This window comes from Podarcis liolepis, assembly GCF_965112155.1.
Source record: "Podarcis liolepis genome assembly, chromosome: 1".
Classification (NCBI taxonomy): Eukaryota; Metazoa; Chordata; class Lepidosauria; order Squamata; family Lacertidae; genus Podarcis; species Podarcis liolepis.
The window spans coordinates 11,353,450-11,377,019 of NC_139554.1; the positions used below are offsets into that span (position 1 = coordinate 11,353,450).

The 23,570-nt window shown below is 45.0% G+C and overlaps 1 protein-coding gene across 2 annotated transcripts in view; it reads left to right on the forward strand.

The window, feature by feature from the left end:
- The window catches only part of BRF1 (BRF1 general transcription factor IIIB subunit), a 199,194-nt gene extending 178,660 nt beyond the window's left edge, over positions 1 to 20,534 (forward strand). The window contains exons 16-19 of one of the 2 annotated variants that reach the window (XR_014529466.1): positions 9,681 to 9,732; positions 12,927 to 13,095; positions 15,822 to 17,660; positions 18,279 to 20,534. Coding sequence is in view for 1 of the 2 variants with exons in the window: in XM_083518401.1 (XP_083374527.1) it covers positions 9,681 to 9,732; positions 12,927 to 13,095; positions 15,822 to 15,859 (259 nt within the window). In the remaining variant the exon portion in view is untranslated. Of the gene's footprint in view, positions 1 to 9,680; positions 9,733 to 12,926; positions 13,096 to 15,821 lie in introns of both variants that reach the window. The other variant, XM_083518401.1, reaches the window with a different exon arrangement.
- Positions 20,535 to 23,570: the final 3,036 nt, after the last annotated feature.

Genomic DNA, 23,570 nt, shown 5'->3' on the forward strand with positions numbered 1-23,570 from the left:
GTTGCCCATCCACATGCATGCATGTATGGTATTGGAAGGAAACATGGGACTAGTCCGTAGCTGCCATCATGAGCAGCAAAGTATGGTGCAGGGTCAGGGGGAATAGGGAAGAGGTGAGTGGTTTAGCACTTGGAGACATTGGGTGAGCTGTCTGTGATTTGCAGATCTCTCGTTGAGAAGCAAGAGAATATAGAACTCCATTATAAGAGTGCTTGACAGAAAGCATGCATTCTTTGGAAAATCCAATTCTTCCTTGCTGCCATTATGCTGTTAAATGAACAGGTGGAATAAGGGGTTCACATAGTATAACAGTGCTATTCAAGATTAAGATCTCTCCCTCCCTCTCTCTGACTCTTAGAAAAGCACAAATTGGAGAACCTAGAGCTAGGAATAAGGAATTACCAGAATATGCTTGTCTGCTCTTAGTGGGATTAGAAAGACTTTTGGTAGATGGCAAAGGTGCCTGGCTTTATTTTCATGCCTAAGAGATTTCTCATGCTGGGGATTGCATCCCCATTCATGCTCAAACTAGATGTGATGGCAGCAGAACTGTTTTATTTAAGTCGGCCTGACCTCATCAAGCATAAAGCAGGGTGGAGATGGAGGGAATGCGTCTGATTAGTAGAGAAAGTGGAATATGTGTGGGGAGCTGAACCCTTGCTATGCCACTCCCTTACCTTTCCATGCCCTCCCTTTGTTTTTAAAAAAGCTGGCTCTAAAAAAATTCCTCCCACTTCCATCTTATACATAGCTAGGTTTGAACCCCAGGCCTGGGGCTAAATGCAGCCCTCCAGGCCTCTCAGTCTGGCCCCTGGGAACCTCCCCAGAGTCTAGACCATTTCCCCTCTCCAGGGCTTGCCCTTCACCAACCCAGTTCTACACCTGCCGCAGCTGTTTCTGCCGGTTTGGAATGTGTCTTTCAACTGTGATAATGTATTTTCCTTGCCTGGTTGAAGATATGCATGTTGTCAGGAGCGAACCAGCAATAAATCACCCAGAGTAAGTGAAGTTAACTCTTCATTAGAAGAAACAGGTTCGGCTCAGGAGCACCATGCCTAATGAGCACAGCAATTCTTCTTTGGTAGATCTTGGCCCTGTGAGGCAATTGCAGAGACTGAAGGTATCTGCCACCCCACAGCTGCCTAGGTCTCCTCCTCTCCAGGGTTTTCCCCAAACAATCTGAGACTACACTGGCGTCTTTGCCTTTGCTCCGTCCACTTCATGCCTCTCCTGGTTCTTGGAGACCAGAGGGGAGGGGAGCTTGTTGCAGCAGGAGACCCCCTGTGCTTCTTCACCAGCCTGACCCATCTCTGCCCCTTAGCTTCACTCCTTTCCTACTTCAGCTTCTGCCTCTTATTCTGGACATCTCTCTGCCACAGACACTTCCAGCCCACTGAGCCCTGTTATCTCTTCAGCTTATGACATCTCCTCCCAGTCTTTCCCCTCTTCTCCCTCTGACCACTCATTGTTGTCCCACTACCAATCCCTGGGCTCGGAGCCTTCTTTCCTTGGAGAGTCCCCAGGTTGGTGCCTTCAACCAATCCATGACACATGTAGAGTAACCTCTGCCTTTTCCAATGGCTTCAATGTAACATCCGCAAGGGCGAGAATTGCATCCATTGCTCCACCATCACTGGCATGTAGACTGGGAGCTTCCCCACAAGGGAATGTGGTCCTTAGGTTGAACTATGTCCCCCAGTCTCATTTGAGCTTGTTTGTGTGGGAATGTTCTGGGGTGCAGGAGAGGATATATTGACTAATTATATCCTTATTCAACTTGTGCTAACAAGTTCCCAAAATATCAGCAGAGTTTATAGACATTCCCCTTTAAGTTCGCAACGGTAATGTGTGCACAGGTTCGCTAGAACCTCTATAATAATTACTCTGGTAATTTCCCCCTTTGTTCCCTCTTAAAATACAAGACACAACACAGTCTTTATAAAAGTATAAAAGAGTTTACTCATGTTCTGTTCACAACATGATCCCAGAAGGTAGACAGGCTTTAAAAGGTTACATGTATTTAGAATCTATCTTGTTGCAAGATAGACCTTATCTCCTCTCTTGGCTGAGAGCCAAGAGGGCATCTTTAGATGCTTCCTCATCGAAGGAAAATGGCAGAGAGAGAGAGATGGCTGCCTGCCCTGTGCTTTTGTCATTACCTGCACAGGTGAGGCCACACCCACCTCTGGTCACATGCGGAGGAAGTCCGTCCCCAGGAAGTTTACCTGCTTGCTGGACAGACATCCCTCCCCATGTTCTAACATGTACACTCTAGGAATGTTGTCATTGACTGCTCCTGTGTTTACATCCCACAGTTTGAACAGATGGGCTTCCCACCCTGGGTAGCAGAATGAAATTTCAAAAGAATTTTTTTCTCTTTCCCTTCATTCACATCCAAGGGGATCAGGGTGGCTAACACGATTCTCCCTTGCTCCATCCCCCTTTACCCTATTTCAAAATGGAGCCTCTTAATTTAACTTTCATATCATGGCCGCTCCCAGGGTGTCTGCATGGTCTAATTTTCACTTATAGAATGAAAGCAAATAAAAGCAGCTGTTTACCGCAGCCTGCCTGTTGTTGTTTCTTACCCTCCGTGTTTGTTCACTTTGGCAATTCAATTTATGCGCGCTTCAGCCCTGTCAGAATCCATTATATTGAATCTTCTTTTAAGTTGTTAAGCTAGAGGACAAACTTAGATGTTATCTTCTACAGCTCAATTGAAGACAGAACATGAGCTAAGCAGATTCAGCGGTGAGCAGACACAGTGACAAATTTCATCCCAGTTTTGTCAGGAGAATGTCAGCTTTGTCAGCTCTCAGTGTTAAATAGCTCATTTGACGGGGTGCTAGTTAGATAGCGTTCAAGCTGGTTCAACCAATTTATTGCTTTTGGGGTGGTTTTTTCTTTAAACCAACTCATTTCAAAGCTCCAAGCAGTTTAAATGTAGACTGATCAACAGTTGTAGACTGATTAATTTGTTATGGGGCAAATTTTCAACAGTGGGACTGTGACTTAGGGGTGTGCTCACCTTCATTTTGAAGCTGTTTTGGTTCCATTGTTTTATTGCAGTTGGAAATCACAATGTAGCCTTTTGCATTTCATTAGTAAGTTATCGTTCACTACATTCAGCATTTCCCCTGTGGTTTTGGTGTTATCCCAATTTGAGTTAAATCTGCTAGACAACAGGTGGTTGGTTAATCAACTTTAAAAAACAACAACAAAAAACTGTTAGTTGATTTTCCTATTTTCTGGGCCTTTATTTTTGGCAATCGGTTATTTTATCAACTCACATCATTTCTTCTGGAGCACTGTTGATACACCCCCTCCCCCAGTGTGGGTGGATGTGCATGCATAAATTGTAAGGGCACTGACTAGGATTTAGGTCTAATTGAGCTGTGGGGCTTCCAGTGCTTAGGACTGTGCTCATTAGCCATGAATAATAACTAGAAGTATTTCAATTTAGTACAAGACAGTGGCGCGTCCTGCAAGAACTCCAATGTGGGGGAAAGTGCAATAAAATATAGCATACAGCAACAGTAAATTTTGCAAGGTATCTCCTCTGGAATAAAGACCCTTCACAAGAAGAAGCCTGTTGGACCAGTACAAAGGTCCAGCTGGTCTAGCTTTCTCCTTACCAGAATGGACAGCAAGCTAGATGCGTTTGAGATGCCTACAAGCAGGGCATGAAGGCAGGAATGCTCTCCCATTCTGATCTCCACCAACTGCTTAGGAACACGGGGCTTCTAAAATAGCCCTCATCATCGGGATTGAGGGGAAGAGAACTGCAATAGAGCGAGAGGTTCCCAAACTGTGGTCTGCAGATGACTGTCACTTAAGTGGTCCACAGCATGACTGTAGAAATAGAATTGAAAATCATCGTTCAGCTCGGACACTGAGATCCAGCGCCGAGGGCCTTCTGGCGGTTCCCTCATTGGGAGAAGTGAGGTTACAGGGAACCAGGCAGAGGGCCTTCTCGGTAGTGACGCCTGCCCTGTGGAACGCCCTCCCAGCAGATGTCAAGGCAATAAACAACTATTTTACTTTTAAAAGACAACTGAAGGCAGCCCTCTTTAGGGAAGTTTTTAATGTCTAATGCTGTATTGTTTTTAATATTCAGTTGGAAGCCACCCAGAGTGGCTGGGGAAACTCAGCCAGATGGGCAGGGTATAAATAATATATTATTATTATTATTATTATTATTATTATTATTATTATACAGCACCTAGCACTGCTCATTAGAATTACTGCAACAGGAAGAAATACCATTAAGTAGTTCACCAAGAACCTCAGCAGTTTACAAGTGGTTCAGAAGGAGAGTTGGGGGAACCACTGTAATAGAGTATCCTGGAAGAGGTGAGTTGTCTGGAACACAGTACAGGACCACTCCATGCTGCACTTCCCACTTGTCACCTGTTTAGGGAAGTTTTTAATGTTTGATGTTTTGTCGTGTTTTTAATATTCTGTTGGGAACTGCCCAGAGTGGCTGGAGAAACCCAGCCAGATGGACGGGGTAGAAATAATAAATTATTATTATTATAATATATTATTAATGTCATAGCTGTTAGCCATTGGATTGACCTATCCTTCATGGACTTATATATTTTCTTTTCAAAGCCACCTAGGCTAGTGCCCATTACCACATTTTGCGGCAGCAAATTCCATAAACCTGCTCCCCCTTTGTCTGTTCTGAATCTACCCAATTTTATTAGGCTCCTCTTTGCCCTTCCCCAGAATAATAATAATAATAATAAATCTGAATAATCAAAGAAACATATGTGGTTTGTGCCAACTGCGGCAAGACCCGTCTGTTGAAAAGTTGGAATAAAAGACTTGGGCTCTTCTTTTCAGGGGTTCTTTGAGCTTGAAGAGCAGTGTCTGCTTCTACCTCAGCCTAGAAAACAGCTGTTTGTTTTTTCTTTCCCCCCAGTGATGGCATATCTCTCGGTAACTGAGCCCTCGCTGGTTAAACGAGACAGCGGAAGGAGCCAATATTTGTAGCCATGGCAGCCAGCCATTTACGATTCCATATGGCGGGATGGCAGAAGGCTGCTTTCTTGTAAGGAGGTCAGGGCATTTGCAGTATTTAAAAAAAAAAAGTGCCAGCAAGAATACCCAGCACTGTGAAAACTTTTCTGTACATCATGTACAGTAAAAGGGAGAATTGCTCCCTGTGGAGAATGTGATCGGCCAAAAGGCATAAACTTTTTTCCCTCTCTTAAAAAAGAGAGAGAGGGAGGGAGGGGTAGGGAGAGGAGAAGCAGTATTGTGTGTAATGCCTTAGAGGGAAATAAATTGGTGAAATTATTGTTGGTGCTCCCGGTTTGCTGCCCAGGACTCCTGATGTAATAATAATAATAATAATAATAATAACAACAATAATAATAATAATATTTTTTATTTATACCCCGCTCTCCCCCGGCCAGAGCCAGGCTCAGAGCGGCTAACACCAATAAAATTTGAGTAAAAACATAATAAGAAAAAAGAAAAAGAAAAAGAAAAAAACAATTTAAAATGCAGGTTAAAATGCAATTTAAAAAGCAGCCTCATTTTAAAAGTCAAAACCATAAGGGGAGGGAAACATAAGGGTCAGACTGAGTCCAAACCAAAAGCCAGGCAGAACAGCTCTGTCTTGCAGGCGCTGTGGAAAGATGTCAAGTCCTGCAGGGCCCTAGTCTCTTGTGACAGAGCATTCCACCCAGTCGGGGCCAGTACTGAAAAGGCCCTGGCCCTAGTTGAGACCAACCTAACCACCTTGTGACTTGGGACCTTCAAAATGTTGTCATTTGTGGACCTTAAGATCCTCCGCGGGGCATACCAGGAGAGGCGGCCCCGTAGGTTATGTGGCATTCTCCACCCTGCACGCTCTGAAATCTGCCACAGAGGTCCTGCTTTTGTTGCCGTGGCCTTGGGAGGCTACAGTGAGCAGGGTTTTTCTGTTGTGATCCCCACTCTGTGGAAGAGCCTTCAGAGGGAAGTCAGTTTGGCCAGGAGGGACAAAAGGAAAATGAGAAGAATCAAGAGGCTGAAGGCAGCGGAAGGCCGTGGGTCCATAAGGACGAATGGGGCTGTGCCCCACAGAGCTCACACTGCCTTCTTACAACCAGCCACCAATCCCAGCTTCTCCATTATGAAACCCTTCATCATCTGGCGATTAGTACAGTTTTGGAGGGGGAGAGAAGACAAGCAGGGGGCATGACAGATTTATAAAACGATGCAACGCTTTGCAGATAATGGATAGAGAGAACTAGATGCTAGAGATACTGGACTCCAGAGTCCTCCAAGTGAACACTGGAGATTCTGGAGAGACAAAAGGAGAACGAATTCACATAGTGCATAGGTAAACTGTGGAATTTGCTACCTTGAGATGTAGTGATTGCCACCAAGCTGGACCGCTTGTAAAGAAGGTTGGATAAATTCATTGAGGATATGGCTACTGATGACTATTAGTCTGGGGAACAGAGGCTGCGTGCCACTAAATACAGTTTCTGGGAAAGCAGAAAGCAACCTTAAACTGCATCAGACTGTTTCTCCATCCAGCTGCCAGCTGTGGACTGAGGCAGGCACCTTCTGCATCTGAAGAAGCGAAAATGAGCAGGAAAGGGCTATCTTTGTTTTGGGTTTCCCATCACCACCTGGTTGGTCACTAGGGAAAACAGGTTGCTGGACTTTTTACCTTCCAGTTCATTGAGAAGTCAGGAGATGATTGCAGGTTGTGCAAGCAGAGAAGGTGGTTGGCTCTCTGTTAATTTTCTATTATAATACTTTATTACTGGCTGTTGCTATGTGTGTTCTAGGATTTGTTTAAGCTTTTCTTAGGTTTATCTTAATATCTTATCCTTTTTGCACTGTAGTTTATCTTTTTATTGATAAACGCAAGCTTTTGCAAGATTCCCCATGAGGTGGGGAACAACATTCCTTGGGTGGAAATTTAAAAATGGATCTAACCAGTTATTTGTGAAGGTCAGTAATCTGCTCACACCACAGTTCCTTATATATTTCGGTAGTTGGGTTGGAGGGGAAGGGAATACCAATTATTGCACCATTTTACTTAAAAGGAAAGTGGAATATTCTCTGTACTGCAGCGGAGCCTAACTACTTTCAGGGTGCATATGAACCCTCCTCGTCTGTAAAACAAATGTCAACAGATTCTGGTTTCCCTGGGGACTTCTTCAACAGCTTGTTCCTAATTGGGAGGCGAGGATGTCTTCAGGGTATCGGTGGGAAGTGTGGTTTCTCCTATGATGCCAGCACATTCCGGTTGCAGTGGCTAATCAGTATAATCACCACCACTCTTGTCCCTTTTTTTAAAACGAAGACCTTTAATGTCTTCTGCACTGATGCTTAATGATGTGAAGATGCAACTAAGTGATTATCCATTAAAATCACCCTCTAGCTGTCTATGCTGCACTTACCTCTTGGTAGGCCGTAACTTTGCTCCCTAAAGTCCTGTGAGAACTGCAGTTAAGCAAACTGGCACTCCACTTACGACGCTTAACAAAGGGTGGGTGTGGAAGAGAAGCCCCTCCCTGGTGGGGAAAAGGTAAAGGACCCCTGGACGGTTAAGTCTAGTCAAAGGCGACTATGGGGTTGACTAAACCGCTTCTGGTGCAAGGGAACACTGTGACGGAAACCAGAGCGCACAGAAACGCCATTTACCTTCCCACCGCAGCGGTACCTATTTATCTACTTGCACTGGTGTGCTTTGGAACTGCTAAGTTGGTAGGAGCTGGGACCGAGCAACGGGAGCTCACCCCGTCATATGGATTTGAACCACCGACCTTCTGATCGGGAAGCCCAAGAGGCTCAGTGGTTTAGACCACAATGCTACCTGCTTCCCTGATAGGGACGGCTCCCCTTAAACCGGGGTCTAGAGCCCAGTTCAAACTGGAGCTAGCTTAGGGGTGTCATGAATAGTCTTAATGGGGAACTGATTAACAGTGGGGAGGGATTTGCTACAAGGCCATGGAGAAGGATTTGTTAACTGAGTTTTGATCGGGGGGGGGGCGGGGCGGGGGCAGACTCATGTTGGTCACCTCAGCTTTGTATTAAGGGGGCAAGTTTTAACAGTATCTTCTTTTCTTGAAATATCAATAGAGGAAGCGGGCCAGACTGCTTTGGTGGCTCTGGTGTACAGTTTTTATCAGGATCTTGGCAGGGAATATGGCTTTAGAAGGGAATTAGATTTCTCAAAGGTTATATCTCAGAGTAGTATTTATTTTATTTTATTTTATTTTATTTTATTTTATTTTATTTTATTTTATTATTTGTTCTTTATTAGATTTATAAACCACCCTTCATCATAAGATCTCAGGGCGGTTCACGGGATAATCACAGTGGATCATCCTTCTGGGTATTGTTTTCCAGCGGTTCTGCCCCTGTCCGACTGATGGGTTCACGTTTTTAAATGTCGCTAGGAATCAACTAGGCCATGTTGTTGCTACTGCTTCTCATAACGACAAATCTCCCATCGCTTAGTAGGAAGGTGCCCTGCACAGTCCATCTAACCCACATTTCCATTCTTTTGCCTTCCATGACGTGGGTTAACATTTCCAAAAACCTTCCAAACATTTTGAAAATCCTGTGGGTATTTACTTGAAAACCATTTAAATTATGCAAGCTAAGCAGACCACATTTATTCAGATAACAGAATTTGGAGTTTTAAAAGCAAAACACCCACAGCCCAAGGGACGGAAATGCATTGCAGGGTTTTCCATTGTTTGTTTGAGCGGCCGTAACATTTTGGATGCTGCTCATCGGTGTGCACTAAGACACCGTGAATCTGAAGAACACAGAGAACTGGATAAAACCGATTCCTCTGACTTTTTTTAATGATTATTTTTAATGCATTTTGTTCCCTTCCTTGTAGTCTTAGGGTAGCTTACTGTAATTATATACATAGAAAATACTGCTGTAATAACCTTCTGCACAATCAGCCCTTCACATATTTGCAGCCTGCAGACAAATGCTTAGCAAAAATTAAAATAAATTCAATTTTAAATGAGATAAAGTGTTTTTGTAACACATTTTAAAGCAGCCGAAGGAGCAGGCAATATGCTTCAAAGTGTGCCTTTGCAACTACTTATTGGGCCAGTTCAGAAGATAGGTAGCAAATTGAACCTCCTCTGGGTCCTCGGTATTACTCCAGAAATGGATTGCCATGCAAGACAGGCTGGCTGTTGCTTCTGTATAACGCCACGCCTTGTTTCCATAGCAAGCTGCCCTCGGAGTATTACTCTCCAGGGCTTCAGGAATCTTAACGCTGCTCTCAGGTGAACTTTCTTGCAACTCTGCCAGGTCTTTCTTGTTTATTTATTTGACTTACTACAACAAAGTCTCAAGCAGCTTAGGAAAAGATTAAGAGCCCAAAATGGGTCACCGAAAACCCAAATATATAGAGAATCATGCGGGAGGACCCTGATCCTGTAAGGTTTTTATTGTTGGTGCAGAGTGACCTGATGTGAATTTATTATTAGGCGGTGGTTTGTTAACTGAGCTGTTACTGGCTGATCTTTCTCCTAATTCTCGTCAGACGCTTTTCCGTGGGATCTTTGTTTTTCATTTTGTAGCAGGAAGGGGGCCAGTTGAACTGGTTCTTAAACATTTTCTAGATAGACTTGTTCAACCTTTTCCTTTCTGTTTCACATACAGGGTCTAACATTTTGAATTCTTCTTCCGTTCAGGTTAAGACCCTTGATTTCGACGCAGCTAGCAAAAAAGCCTGCAACAGAAGAGGTACAGTGTTTTGTTTGAACCTTCTAAAAATCCCAGTACCTGGAGAGTCATCCGAGTCTTTACATTTGCTCTGTAAGCCCTTTTCTTCCATCCAGCTGTTCTCTGCTTCTTTTGCACTGTGAGGCAGAATGGGATACTGGGTGACCGCTGGTTCCTTCTAGCTTTATGATTCTGAACTGAGTAGGACCTCAGCCAAAAAATCGTCCCAGAATAAAACAAAGTGCCTCTTCTATTCCCCCCCCCACACACTGTAACTACTGGCTGAACTAAAATACCAAACCAGTGCATACTGGTAGTTTGCAAATTTGTGCAATACGCTTTTACTCAACCCCTAGGCATAAATCTCTGAACTCTTGCACCTTTCTAAACTTTTGCTAGCTAGATTTGACGGCTTGACATGTTTTTGCTGTTTCTGAAGTGGGTCAAGAAAGCACACACATCCTTCGTGTGAATTTAAAAGCCAAACTTCGGTTCAGTTCAGAAACCAATTCAGGAAGTTCTGCTAAAAGAGGACTTTGACAGCTTCACATTTAAAATGATCAAGAACACGTGATTCCATCCTCCACCCCCTCCAAAAACAGCTTGCGCTCATGTCAAGGGAAATAATTTTATTTTTTTCCTGCTTTGTATGCACCCTCATTAGAAAAACCTGCACATTTTTAGAACGGAGACATTCAGGAAATGGACATGATAATTAGAAGAAGGTCACGTTTTAATTAGGGTTGTGCAATTTTTTAAAATAATGGTTCAATTGTAGCTCTTTTAAATTCAGCCATTCCTCTGTGAAAACATTCAAGGCAGATGGAAACTCCTGGCATAACAATTAATATAAACGGGGATGGCGCTTCTTCTACCACTATTACTGCCTTGTCTGTTTCTTTTGATACCTGAATTCCCTGCAGCGGAGTACAGGAGATCTGGGGTTGCATAATTGTCTTGGCAAGCAAGAGCAGAGGTAACATGAAAGGGAAAAGCTCTTATCCTCTTGACCTATTGCTGTTAGGATTATTTGGAGCTGTCCTTGAAGATCTCTGCCTTTCAGCTGGCAGGATGGGATAACTGGAAACCAGCTACACCAGGCTTCCTCAACATCAGCCCTCCAGATGTTTTTGGCCTACAACTCCCATGATCCATAGCTAGCAGGACCAGTGGTCCGGGATGATGGGAATTGTAGTCTCAAACCATCTGGAAGGCCGAGGTTGAGGAAGCCTGAACTACAGCCATATCCTAGCCAACTCCTGCACTAGTTCTTTATTGTCTGAATAGTTCTGGTTTCAACTGGCACCTCGTTAATCAAGAGAACTTATCTGCTTCTGCTTTGCTTCACTGTGTATTTATTATTATTAGAATACTAACAGCCTTGTACCCAGCTTTCAGCTCAGAAATTCTAAGAAACAAAACAAAAAAATCAGTGCAGTTTTGAAAGGTTCTGCCATCTTGATTCGAACGCTGCCTTATCGTATCCAAACATAAACGAAAACTGACTCCTTGATCTCAGGAACCGCCATGCAAAATGAGGTTGCCGTACCTTAATAGGTGTCCAAATGCAGAGTGAACAGGCAAACAGCTTTCCAAAATATATAGTAGATGTGTCTCTTGTCTTTTGGAGGGGCTCCACAGGGCAGCCAAGTGACCTTAAAGACCAATGGTTGTGCCTAGTGCTCATGCAAGGAGATAAATAACTATACAACTTTTAGAAGACATCTGAAGGCAGCCCTGTATAGGGAAGGTTTTAATGTTTGATGTTTTCTTATGTTGGAAGGCACCCAGAGTAGCTGGGGCAACCAGTCAGATGGGAGCACAGCACATCCCCTGGCAGAGCAGTTGCGCAAAAGCTTGCACTGCTAGAAGTCTTGTGAAGCTTGCTTTTATTTTCCTGTTTTCTGTACGTTGTACCTCTCTCTTTGTAAATATCCCCTTGGTGTCAAATGAGAGTTGATGGTCTGGTTGCCAGTTCACTGAGTATCAGCGATGCCTCTACAGCAGATCAAACTGCCTAATTAGGAGTTCAGCCCATTGGTCCAACCTGCCTCTCTTTGCTCTGCTCCATTTGGCAAGAGCTTCAAAAAGTCCCAGGCATGAGTCTTCTCATAATCCTCATAGGTCACATGCCAAAGGTTGAACCCATCCCCATCCATCATCTGGCTTCGGCTGCTCATGCTGCCAAACTTCTGGTCCAACAAACATTTTGAAGTTTTGTTTTATTATGACTTTTTGTATTGGATCAGTTCATGTGCTCTTTGTTGTATATCTTGTTGCTGTAAGCCTCCTTGTGTATAGTAATGCAGAAAGTCAGTACAGTCGTACCTTGGAAGTCGAATGGAATCCGTTCCGGAAGTCCGTTCGACTTCCAAAACGTTCAAAAACCAAATCGCAGCTTCTGATCGGCTGCAGGAAGCTCCTGTAGCCAATCAAAAGCCCTGTCGGACGTCCGGGTTCCAAAAGAACGTTCGCAAACCAGAACAATCACTTCTGGGTTTTGAGGCGTTCAGGAGCCAAAACATCTGAGTTCCAGGGCATTCAGGATCCAAGGTACGACTGTATACAAATTAAAAAGGAAATAAAATGAATTGCAGGGGGCTGGACTACATGACTCTTGGGTGTACCTTCAAACTCTATGATTCTGTAATTCTCTGATTCATTCTGCACTTGGAGCAGGTGTTGCACCAATCAGTTGTGGCCCTCCTCCTAATTAAACAGTTGGATGCAAAATTGCACAATGAATTGTTAACTCTTTCTCTAATTGCAGCTGAATGGTACCTAATTCACTGGGCGTTGTGCACATCACTTTGTTTCATTTGTGCCTACACAATTGTTGCACCTCAGAAGGTTTGGATAAAGGCAAACCTATTGAGAGAAAACACTTACAATTTCCCCCAAATAGTTTCCCCAAATAGTGTCGCTTTTAAGAGCTTGTACCTTGTTACGTGCTAATATCCACCTGCAACATCTTCCTCATTCAGCCTTTGGCTATGCTTTGAAATATCCAAACAACTCTGAATTTGCACAGGAGAACGGGAGCATCCCCCAGAATAGCTCTAAGCTTCTTAACGAGGAGCTTTGATAGGGGGACAATAAGGAATCTGCCAAGCGATTTTCTCTTCCTTTCAGTTGGGGATTTTAAAGGGGAAAGGTGAGAGGCGATGGGTCTAGGTTTTTCTTCTTCTTCTTATTGCTTTTCTTATCCTTTGCAGGCAATCTTTCCAAGCACTCAGACAGAGGCCCAAGCAGCTGAAAAGCCAGCAAACGTATTGGTAGAATCCGGGCCCGTCTCGTACAACCATGAGGAAGAAGTGGAAGAAGAAGAAGTCGAGGAGGAAGAGGAGCACTGCATGAGTGCCCTACAGCTGATGGGGGGAAATGGTAGGTCTTAACTTCATCCGTTGCAAACACCCATCCACTTAAAGAAAGGCCAAAACCCCTCCTTACCCCAGTAATGGCAGCTCTATACTAATGTTCCAGATACCTTTCTCTCCAGCTCCTGCACGTCTTCATCAGTGCAGGTAACAGAAGGACCCCATGGGGCTACCATGGATTTAGGCTGCCTACCTTCTTCTGTTGTTGTGATGTACACCATGACAGTACTTCCAGGCTTGAGTAACGCTCATAAACATTTCTTAGCAAGACAGTCTTTCGGCGGTGGGAGCCATCGAGTCGATTGAATCCAGCGTCTACAGACAGAGCTGAGAATACACTCCGAACTTGGGGGTACAGCATTATTGCTGCACGGAAACTTCTCGTTACAGTGTAAATATGTATAGCCAAAGACTTGACACAGAACCCACTAATTGTGGTGCCTGACAGTGTCAAGGGGAGAAGGCTGATGCTGGAGTGTTGATTATTTACTGCGCCATCGTCTCAACACCCTTAATTTCGCACTGGTGCCATTTTCAGCTTTTGTGCATGGTCTATAGAATAATCACAACAGAGTGGTTTGATCTGAGTGGAAAGGGGTCATTCAGACTGCAGGAAACTCTTTCTCCTCTAGGAAATATGATTAGAATTGCACTCCCAGAGAAATGCAGCCAGGGATGTGTGCCTGGGCTGAATGAAGCTGAAAGAATTGTAATGATAATAATTTTGTATATTAAATAGTATCAGTACTAGTAACCGTACAAAATTAGTTAGAGCTTGGTGAATCATTTCTCCTCTATTACTGTTTTTAAAACCATTCTAAACATATTTTTGTCTCCCTGTTATGCAAACACTGATAAATTTGCATCACAAATTTGCATTGCGTCACCAAGTGTTCAATTGCACCACGATGCAGGCCAGCCGACCATCTCATTTGTGACTCTTAGAGCCATGCAATTCCCATCCTTTGGAAATTTGTCAGTGCATTTTAACGCCCTCCTTATTTGCTCAAGCCAGTTAGTTAGTCAGCCTAGGGATGTTGAAAGCCAGATATCGAAGGCAGAGAAATGTACTGATAAGAAAATCAAGATTAAAGTATACCCCTAGAGATGAACATCTCCATCAAGAGGGGGAGAGAGTTGTGTTATTGCATGATCCACTAAAGCATTTAGCCATATGCTCAGCACATCCGTAAAATTGCAACCAATTAAAACCCTGTTTGTAAAAAAAAGAAAGAAAAGAAAATGCAGCAGCAGCTACAAATAGAGCTACACTCTTTGGCAATCATTTCTACATACATTTGAAGAGACAGCGTGGTATAGTGGTTAGCGTGTTGGACTTAGACTGGGGAGATCCAAGTTCAAAAGCTTGTCTCTTAGCCTAACTTTCCCAATGAAGATAGGGAAGAAGGAAGGAAGGAAGGAAGGAAGGAAGGAAGGAAGGAAGGAAGGAGGCAGGCCCATATGTGCCACCCTGAGCTCTTTGAAGGAAGAGCATGATATATGTGCAATAGCATTTGGAGGATGTTTAATCTGATGCAAGTTGCAAGCCTAAATGTAAAGAGGTTCAAACAAATCAGGTCTAAGCCAGCGGAGTTGGAGCCACTTTAATTTGATTTTTAACTGGAAAAGGCAGTTTTCGAAAACTAATCTCTCCCTAAGTCTCCCTAAGCTTTTAGAATGGGGGGCAGATTATAATTTAAATGATTTACTGCAGAAGCAGATTCAGCCAGCATGCACACATCTGTGTTACCATTGACCATTAAGTGTCGCTGAGAAAAGGGTTCCCTGGGTTATCAGGGGGAAAGTGGACATGAGTGAATATAACAGAATGAGGCAGAGGCAAGACAGGACAGGAGAGAACTGTGAAGGTACCGTATTTTTCGCTCTATAACACGCACCCGACCATAACACGCACGTAGTTTTTAGAGGAGGAAAATCCGTAGGCATGCCACTCGTAGGCATTCCCTCCATAACACGCACAGACATTTCCCCTTACTTTTTAGGAGGAAAAAAGTGAGTGTTATGGTGCAAAAAATACGGTACCTGAATTGGATGGAAAGAAAGGACTATTCCTCTCTCTCTTGGTGTGGTGTGAGTGAGAGAGAGCGAGAGCAGAAGGCCTCAGATTTTAACTAAGCTAAGCCTTGTATTCAAGCACTGGCCTGGCAGCCAGAGGTGACTGTACGCAGGTAGGTGCATGCAGTTCCATATGGCTGTAGGGGCAGAGGAGGAAGCCCCTTTCTCTGTAGAAGTGCAGCCGGCTGAGGGAGGCAGGGCAGAGCTCTCTGCCAGCTCCTGGCAGGCTAGAAACATTTTTGGGAGACTTTCAACTTTTGGGGGCATGTTCATAAGGCTCTTTTAAGGAACAGATCTCCTGGGGTAGGTTAGTTTAAAACCCAGCTAGCTTTTATTTAATCTCTCCAGCAAAACCTGCAATTTGCTTACCTCGATGCACCTAGAAATTACTTGACAGTTTGGATTCTACAGAAATTGGCTCACTTGCTCATTTCTGTGACCTACATTTAAACACTCTGTCTTTTAAAAAGTGTTTCATTGGACTGCTTTTTTGTATGTGATTTCTTCCTGTGCTTTCCCTTTCCCTCCCCATTGTAAATTTTCCTAGGAGGGACTATTTCTGTTGTCTTGTCTTCTGGGAGTGGGTGGGGTAGAGGCTAAGGGATCCTCAATGATCCTGTTTCTTCTGATAATTTTTCTCCGCTTTGGTATTTTCAGATTATGGCTGTGAGATGGACGACGATGAAGGATACTAATTGCCTCCTAATGGGATCGGTGAAGGAAGTTAACCTGGCGATGTCAACAAACCCTCCTGACTTCCATTGCTTGCTGGTCAGTTTCCATTGACCTGTAGCCTGGCACCGGGGTTTGGCTTTCGAATACTTGAAATGTTTCTGGATCATGTTATGAGAAAGGGATTCAGCAAAGCATCAGTTTCAGGGAACAAAGGAGAAGAGTCAAAATGGCTGGCACAACTCGGCGGCGCAGTGTTGGACCGTCCTTGCGGCTGCTCTTGGTTCAGCCATATCTCCATAAAAACATATATATGACAAGGAGCAAATCATAACAGTGTGCAAAACCTCCAAGTGGAAAAGCTGTGGACATGCGCTGTTTACATTGGGGGTGATAAAAGCACATCTCCCCGCCCCTCCGTAGAAAAAGCTGACCTTGGCGTAGTGTCCGTGTTTCCATGCTGAAATAAATAACATCAGAGCTGATATGCAAGCTGCCCAAGCAACTCCTCTTGGAAAGCAATCCCAAACACCTGGTGCCCCCCCCCCCCCAAATACATGCAGTGTTACCCTAAGCTTAGAGCACCATTGGGCAGGTATCTGATAGAGGACAGCAGTGGTACCTTAAGAAGTTTGAAGAAGCAACAGAAGGGTTTGTCAAAGTTGGTTGCTGTACCACGGTGTGGACCTCAGAGGTGCAGGAAACAGTTTGGACATCTCAGTAAGGGGAGGCTGTTCCTGCTCCAAGGAAATGAAACCAGGCCTTCACTCACTGCTGCTGTAAGATAGGGATAGGGCGAGCGAGGGATTGGCAGGGGAGAAGAGTTCAAGGGGTAGACTTGACACCCCTGCTGCTGGCTGTAGGACATCTCACAAGCTCCTATGCCTCTGTAATGCACTTAAAATTTAAGAGTATGGTGCTCCTCACCGGGGGCGGGGGGTTGTGTTCACTTTTTGTCCTCCTGGCAGTCTTGGTTGGCTTGGCACAACAGACAGATTTGTCTCCAGTAAGTTTTACTTTGCTTTGTTTTAAGGTAAATAAGCTACTCTCCCCTCCCCCCCATCCCTAATGTAATTTAATTTAATGTTATTTAATGAGGTCGATACGGGCTCAGCCGTGCGAGAACCTTGGCCAAGCTCGGCTCTCTCGGCTCTGTCCAGTAACCTGTCAGAACTTTAAACCTTGTGAACCTAAGGTTAAACCAGACCAATAGTTTCCCACCTCCTCATTTCAGGCCTTGCAGGATTGCGGCCTGAATTTTACCCGCCGTTGCGTTTGACTCCTTTGACTTTCTAGCAGCACGGCATATATTTGCTCGCCGGTGGCCAAAGGACGCATACCACAGGGGCGGTTCTCATCCCTATTGCCTGGCAGGCAAGGAGGATGTGCCAAGTTGACTTTGTGGGAAACGGATTCCCCGCCCCGTTGAGGCAAAAATATACCCAGTTCTCCATGTTGGCCTTGTCCATGCCAAAAGGTCAAGCTTCCTCTTTTCTATGTCCTTGCTTGCTTTTACCAGAGCTCCAGGTTGGAATATCCTAGTTAGAGGATGAGACCGAAAGCAATCCTTTCCCGAATTCAGAAGAGCCTCTTCTCGCTCAGCTGGTATTTTTGAGATGTACCACTTCGGACTGCAAGTGGTGACTTACATAGTGACCTACTTGGCCTCGCAAAAGATAAAAATCCCTCCATGCAGACAACTTAGTATGTTGGAGAAGGTCTTCTATGTGGGCAGATATATTTTTGTATGGAGAAGTATTTAGTCCAGGGTTGGGGAACCTGGTGACTTCCAGATGTTGCTGGACTACAACTCCCATCATCCCTGTCCATTGGCCATGCTGGCTGGGACTGATGGGAGTTGGAGTCCAATAACTTCTGGAAGGCCCACAGGTCTGGCACCACTGGTTTAGTCGACGAGGCCCCCCACCCCCCACTCTCAGCCTGCGATGTTCCAGCCCAGATGCAGATTTGCCAGCTCATTGAGAACTAGACTCCCAAGTCCCTGGGAGATGGTAGGACATGGCAGAAGGAGGTGACTCAGATCTCCTGGGACATCCTGCATTTAATTATCTGACTGGGATTTATCTGGGTGTTTATTTGAATTACTAGGTCTTGATCTGGAAAATGGAGATTCTTGCTTTGATGGTACGTGGCCGCTTCTGTTTTGGCAGAGATTGCTGTGGCAAGCTCCCTCCTAAAAAAGCAAATAAACAAAAAACCCAAATTATTCTTTTTAGGGACCAAGTACCAGGTGGTGAGCTTGCCAGTATCTCACTATCTGCTTCTGTGTGGTTGGCAGGGTCCATGCAGTTGCCCTGGCATTTGCAGTCTGCTTTTCACGTGGATAATCCAGGCAGCTTGGCGTGTCTCCTTGCCAGACTTGCCTCCTTGGGGCCAGGTGTGCATAGATAGGCTCTGATTTTAGACTACAACTCCCGTCAGTCCCAGCCAACAAGGTTGAGGAAGGGAGAGCTATGGAATCTGGCCAATCCGTATGAAATACCAACTACAGAAATAGGAGAAGCAGTTTTGGGGGAGATGTTTAATCTTTATTCTCGGGCTTCTGTTGGTCCTTTAGCAGTTTAATTTTGAATCCAATAGTATGTCATTGCTGAGGCAAGAGAAGTTTGCCCACTACTCAGCTGCTAAATGCTTAAGAGGTCCCGTAGGATCAGCAATTCCCCCCTCCTCCCTCCCCAGTGTGTTACTTTGGCTCACTGAGGGTTTTTTGCTTGGTTGGCTTTTTAAAGGGTTGGGATTCTGAGGGCCAAATTCAGTGTCATGATGGAGGTATGTGATCTTTAAATTCTTGCAGAGAGCACCAATACAGGAGGCACACTTTGGATGGGGCCACAGCACTGGGGGAACTGGATTGAACCACCCCCCAGGTGCTTCCTAATGAAACTCGCCCACCCAAGCTGCTGTTTGTCCTCTTAAAAGTTGTAGCTAAAGTGGGGGCAGGGAATAGAAGCCCTCTCCTGGCACCCCTGCCTCATTCTGCTGTTCTCATTTGTCACTCGCCCCTTCCCAAATGGAATTGAATTAAAGCCAATAGGTGGTTCCCTCCCAGTGCAAATAGCAGCTTCAGAGAACCAGTTTTCATGGAGACCACGGCAGGGGAGGAAAGGGTTAAAATACCATACACCTCCTGCAGGAATCCCAGTAATTGTATCCACTCCCCAGCGACTGCTATTTTCATTTTGTTGAAAGGATGCACATCAGGTGCAAAGGCACATCTAACAACCCATCCAGTTTGGCGCTGAGTTCCAGTTCCCATAAATGGGAAAGTTTGCAGGCCTGCTGAGGAGCATTCACAAGCCACCAGCTCTGCTGTGATCCTTTGCCTTCAGCTGCAGGAGGACTGAGGTGTGTGTTTTGTCTTGTGGCTGCAGAAAGGTTGTTTTAATAAACCTTGGAATGCCTAAGAATTTTCAATCCTGCCTCGCACATTTCTAAGTCATGTAATATTACACGCAGATTTCTTTTATTTTTCTTTCCTTTTTGGAGTGCTCATTCCTCCTCGGTGTAACTAAGCTCAGGGAATACAAACGGATTAGCAGATGCCACCTTCTGTTTTCATAACTACTTAGGGAAAATGTTAAAATAAAGGCGAGTACACAGTTCACCCTTGTCTGCTACTGTTAACATATCACAGTGACCTTGGGGGAGGCACTTGGCTGCGTTTCCCTGAAAATAATTTGGAGCTTGCCGTATTCTGCATTCAGATGATGACGAGAGCTCACAGGGTTTCGAGAATGGTTGGTTTTCGATTGCGAGGTGTGAATCCTGGCTCCCTCCCGCTCCTAGTGTAGCGCACATTTCCTAGGCAGAATCCTCAAACTGTGGCGTTGTGCTTTTTCTACCTTGAAGTCTTTCTAACCTTTGGTCACTTGGCCTCAGTTCACAGACTTGCCAACACTTAGGTGGGTGGAACAGGAACCCTACACGTTTCAGATTGTGCAGATCCAGTTTTTGCAGCTGCCTCCTCCTCTCTTTTGAGGACCTAGAAACCTCCACGTGATCGGATGTTTGCGCAGTCCTGCATAGATGCTGTCTGCACAGTGGAGGAAAGGGGCTAAACTTGCTCCTCTGCCAGGCAAATGTATAAATTGCATTTTAGAGAACAATTTAGGGCAGGCAAGCTTGGATGGTGACGCGTGTGCACCGATTGCATCTCAATTGTATGTGCTGTTTCATGAAAGTGACTCCCTTCACCACAGAAAGACTTTGGCAGGAGCTGTGTAGCATCGTCTTAAAAAGTGACCTCCGTATTAGTTCTCGCTGTGCTGTTTGCCTTCCCTCTGGATTGCGTGGGAGTTTATCGCCTCTTGCTGTTTTTATGTATCACTCCTTGCATAGTCTCCTCGCCGCTTGTCGCTCTCGTCTTAACAAGGCCAACACATTTGGTGCGCAGCAGTGCCAGCGAATTGAAACAATCTGCAAGCATCTTAAAGGGTCCTTCCAGCCCACATCACGAGCCACGGCCTGCCGTCTCTCCTCCTCACCCCCCAGACAAATTGTAATATCTGCTGTAAATATTTTTTTTTAAGTCATCTTTTATTATGTGTTCTTGCCTTCCCTTGCAGGCTTTTCTATTTTGTTTCTTAAGACTGCTTCTGTGTGACTTGGACAGCAGTGTACAAAATACCCAGTGTATATCCTTATTTTGTGTCTACAAAGCAAAAGTGTTTTAAAACATCTAAGGGTGTGTGTACGTTTTCTTTGAAAGTGTGTGTTTTCCCCCTTCCTGAACAATGCATAAACCGACACTCTCTTTCCACTCTCTCGACTTGGCACCCTGTGCGGGGGAACTGCCCGCACCGTTCTAATCTGATGCTGATAACTTAATAAATGAGACACAGAGACATTTCAGAACCATTGACATGTATCAAAGCAGGACTAGTGGTTGGGATCAATGGGACAGCTGGAACGAGGGGTTCAGAGGTTCAGTTTGGGGCCTGCTTCACAACTGATGTTGCCCCATGGCAGTCTTCCACGTTACTGTTACATCGCTCCCTCTGTCCTATTCTTATCCACGTTTATCTGTTGGCAGGGGAGCTTTCATTTGGTTCCTGCTGTGGCAGTATTCCAGCACTTGGGAAGCATGGGAAATGTATATTTCTTATGGACCCTGATGCATACGATGTTGCTGCTGTAGAAACCATGGGCCTCACAGATGCCCTGCTATGGGGCCTTGCTGTTGCTAATTGGGAGGAGAGGGGAGGCAGTGGGGGTTTCCCACAGGGCATTAAGACTCTGCCATACTTATTCTGAGGTCGGCAAGAGAGCAATGCAGCCCACTCTTCAGAGAGAGCTTTCTGAAAAAACAAACATTCTTGCTTCTGCTGTTGCCCTCTCTGCTCTGGCCACACTCTTCCAGCACAGCTCTTAGAGGTGCATTACTTTCATAGGGAGAAGACTGAGGGCCAGATAGAGACCTGGAGGGCAACATTTGGCAGCAAGGCTGGTGTTCCTCATTCCTTAGTTAGGCCAGCATTGCCTTTGGTTGGGTGGTCTCTCCCCAGGAACTTGGGCAGAAATCTTTCCCAGTCTTCCTTGTTGGAGACACCAGGAGTCTTGTGTCCTCTTGCACGCAGAGCCTGATACCTTCTGCAAGTGAGCAAATGCCCCTAATTCTGATCCTCTGCATTCTCACCAGAAGTGAACTACACCAGATTGCAGAAGACAATTGCCCGTGCTCATGGCTCAGGGCCAAGGCATCTTCCAGAGTTGTTTTATTTTTTTAATCATTTCCATACCACTGCACGTGTCCAAAGGAATCTCTAAATGGCCTACAACCTTCCTTAAATAATCAAATTGTATATTGCATACGCAATTGTATACGCCAGAGCCTGGCGTGCTCTGGTCCATGGGGTCACGAAGAGTCAGACACGACTAAACGACTAAACAACAACAACAAATATTGCAAATGAGAACACACTTAATGAACCACATTGAAAATGACATAATTTTAACAGGAAAACAACACATTCTGTGAAACTTTTTTTAAAAATACAAAGTATAAATTCCATATATAAACATGAGTGTCAGGAGCGAGCCGGCAGTAAATCACACAGTGCAAGTTGGCATTGGCTCTCTATTAGCAAAAACCTAAACAACACAGGATTGTCAGGCCTAATGAGCACGGCAACTCATCTGGCCCCCATGAAGCAGTTGCTGAGACTGAGCCCCTGCCTTCCTACAGCTGCCTAAGTCTCCTCCCCAGGGGGTCTTTCCAAGCAATTGGAGACTGTGTGCACAACCAACCTCACTATCCCTTTTAAGCCATTTCTGGTCTTGGGAGACAAGGGCAGCAGGGGCCTTGTTGCAGCAGGAGAGGGAGACCCGTGTGACTTTTCCCCAGTCTGACTCATCTCTGCCTCTTGGCCTCCCTCTTCCCACTCTCCTGCTTCAGCTGCTGCCTCTGATTCTGGGCTTCTCTCTGCCACAGACTCTCCCAGCTCACTAAGACCTGTTACCTCTTCAGCTTCCAACATCTTCTCTTTCCAGCCTTTCTCCCTCTGACCACTCCTCATTGTCCCACAATCACTCCCCGGGCTCTGAGCCTTGGGGGCTCCCAAGCTGGTGCTTCTGGCTCTTCCTCTGTGTCCAATCAGGCCATGGCACCAGCTGCTAAAAACTGAACTTGTACGCAACCACCATGCGGAGTGAGGGGTGGGAATCCATAGTAGCATTAAACATCATTTAATAGCTAATTCCTGTACCTCCATCTAGCACATACTGGGGGGACACCCACACCATAGATTGAAAGCACATAGATACCCACACATAGATTGAAAGCACATAGAAAGCACATAGATACCCACACCATAGATTGAAAGCACATAGAAAGCACATAGATACCCACACATAGATTGAAAGCACATAGAAAGCACATAGATACCCACACCATAGATTGAAAGCACATAGAAAGCAGCATAGATTGAAAGCACATGGCTTCCCCCAAAGGATCCTGGGAACTGTCGCTTCCCCCTCAGAATTATAATTCCCAGGATTCCATGGGGGAAGTCACGAGCTTTCAATGTGTCCAGGACCATACAAAGAGCATCATATCTCACCTCCTTCCTCACCCCAAGAACCCAGCCCAGAAGAATAATGTTAAGGGCGAATGTGTGCATAATGAACCACCTTTCATAATGAACACTTGAGGCATGGAACATTAGCCAAGGAGATTGGCACTGCGCATTAAACCCTTTCTTTCCCACTCTGAAAGCCTTGTGATAAGAGCTGAGCTGTGCAGTCAGTGGGCTTCATGAACAAAAGCAGAAATGCGTTTAGGAATTAGGAGATGTTCAAAGGGCCCCAAATCTTCTGCCTCTTTAATTTGCGATGGGGAAGAATATCACTGAGTTTCAAGGGAAGAAATAGCAGGTTGCTGCCTGCTGCCTGTCTCCGATGCAACGCCACCTACCTTTTTCATGTGTTTCGTGACGGAATGCAACATTAAAGCTTTAATAAAGCCGTTATTAGCTGGCAGATGGTTCTGAGTGTCTTTTTAAATGTAGCAATGAAGGAAACACCAGAGGCTTTTCAATCTACACTTCAGTACATTGTGAATTCCACATTCTAAAAGGATCCCCCCCCCGCACATTTTGCTTGTGTCACCAGGGTGCAATCCTTTAGCTTTCCCCCTCTCTTTTTAAACCATGGGATTATATCTGCAGAAATGGAACATGTAGCAACGAAGGAACCTCCCCTCTGCAAAAGCTCAAT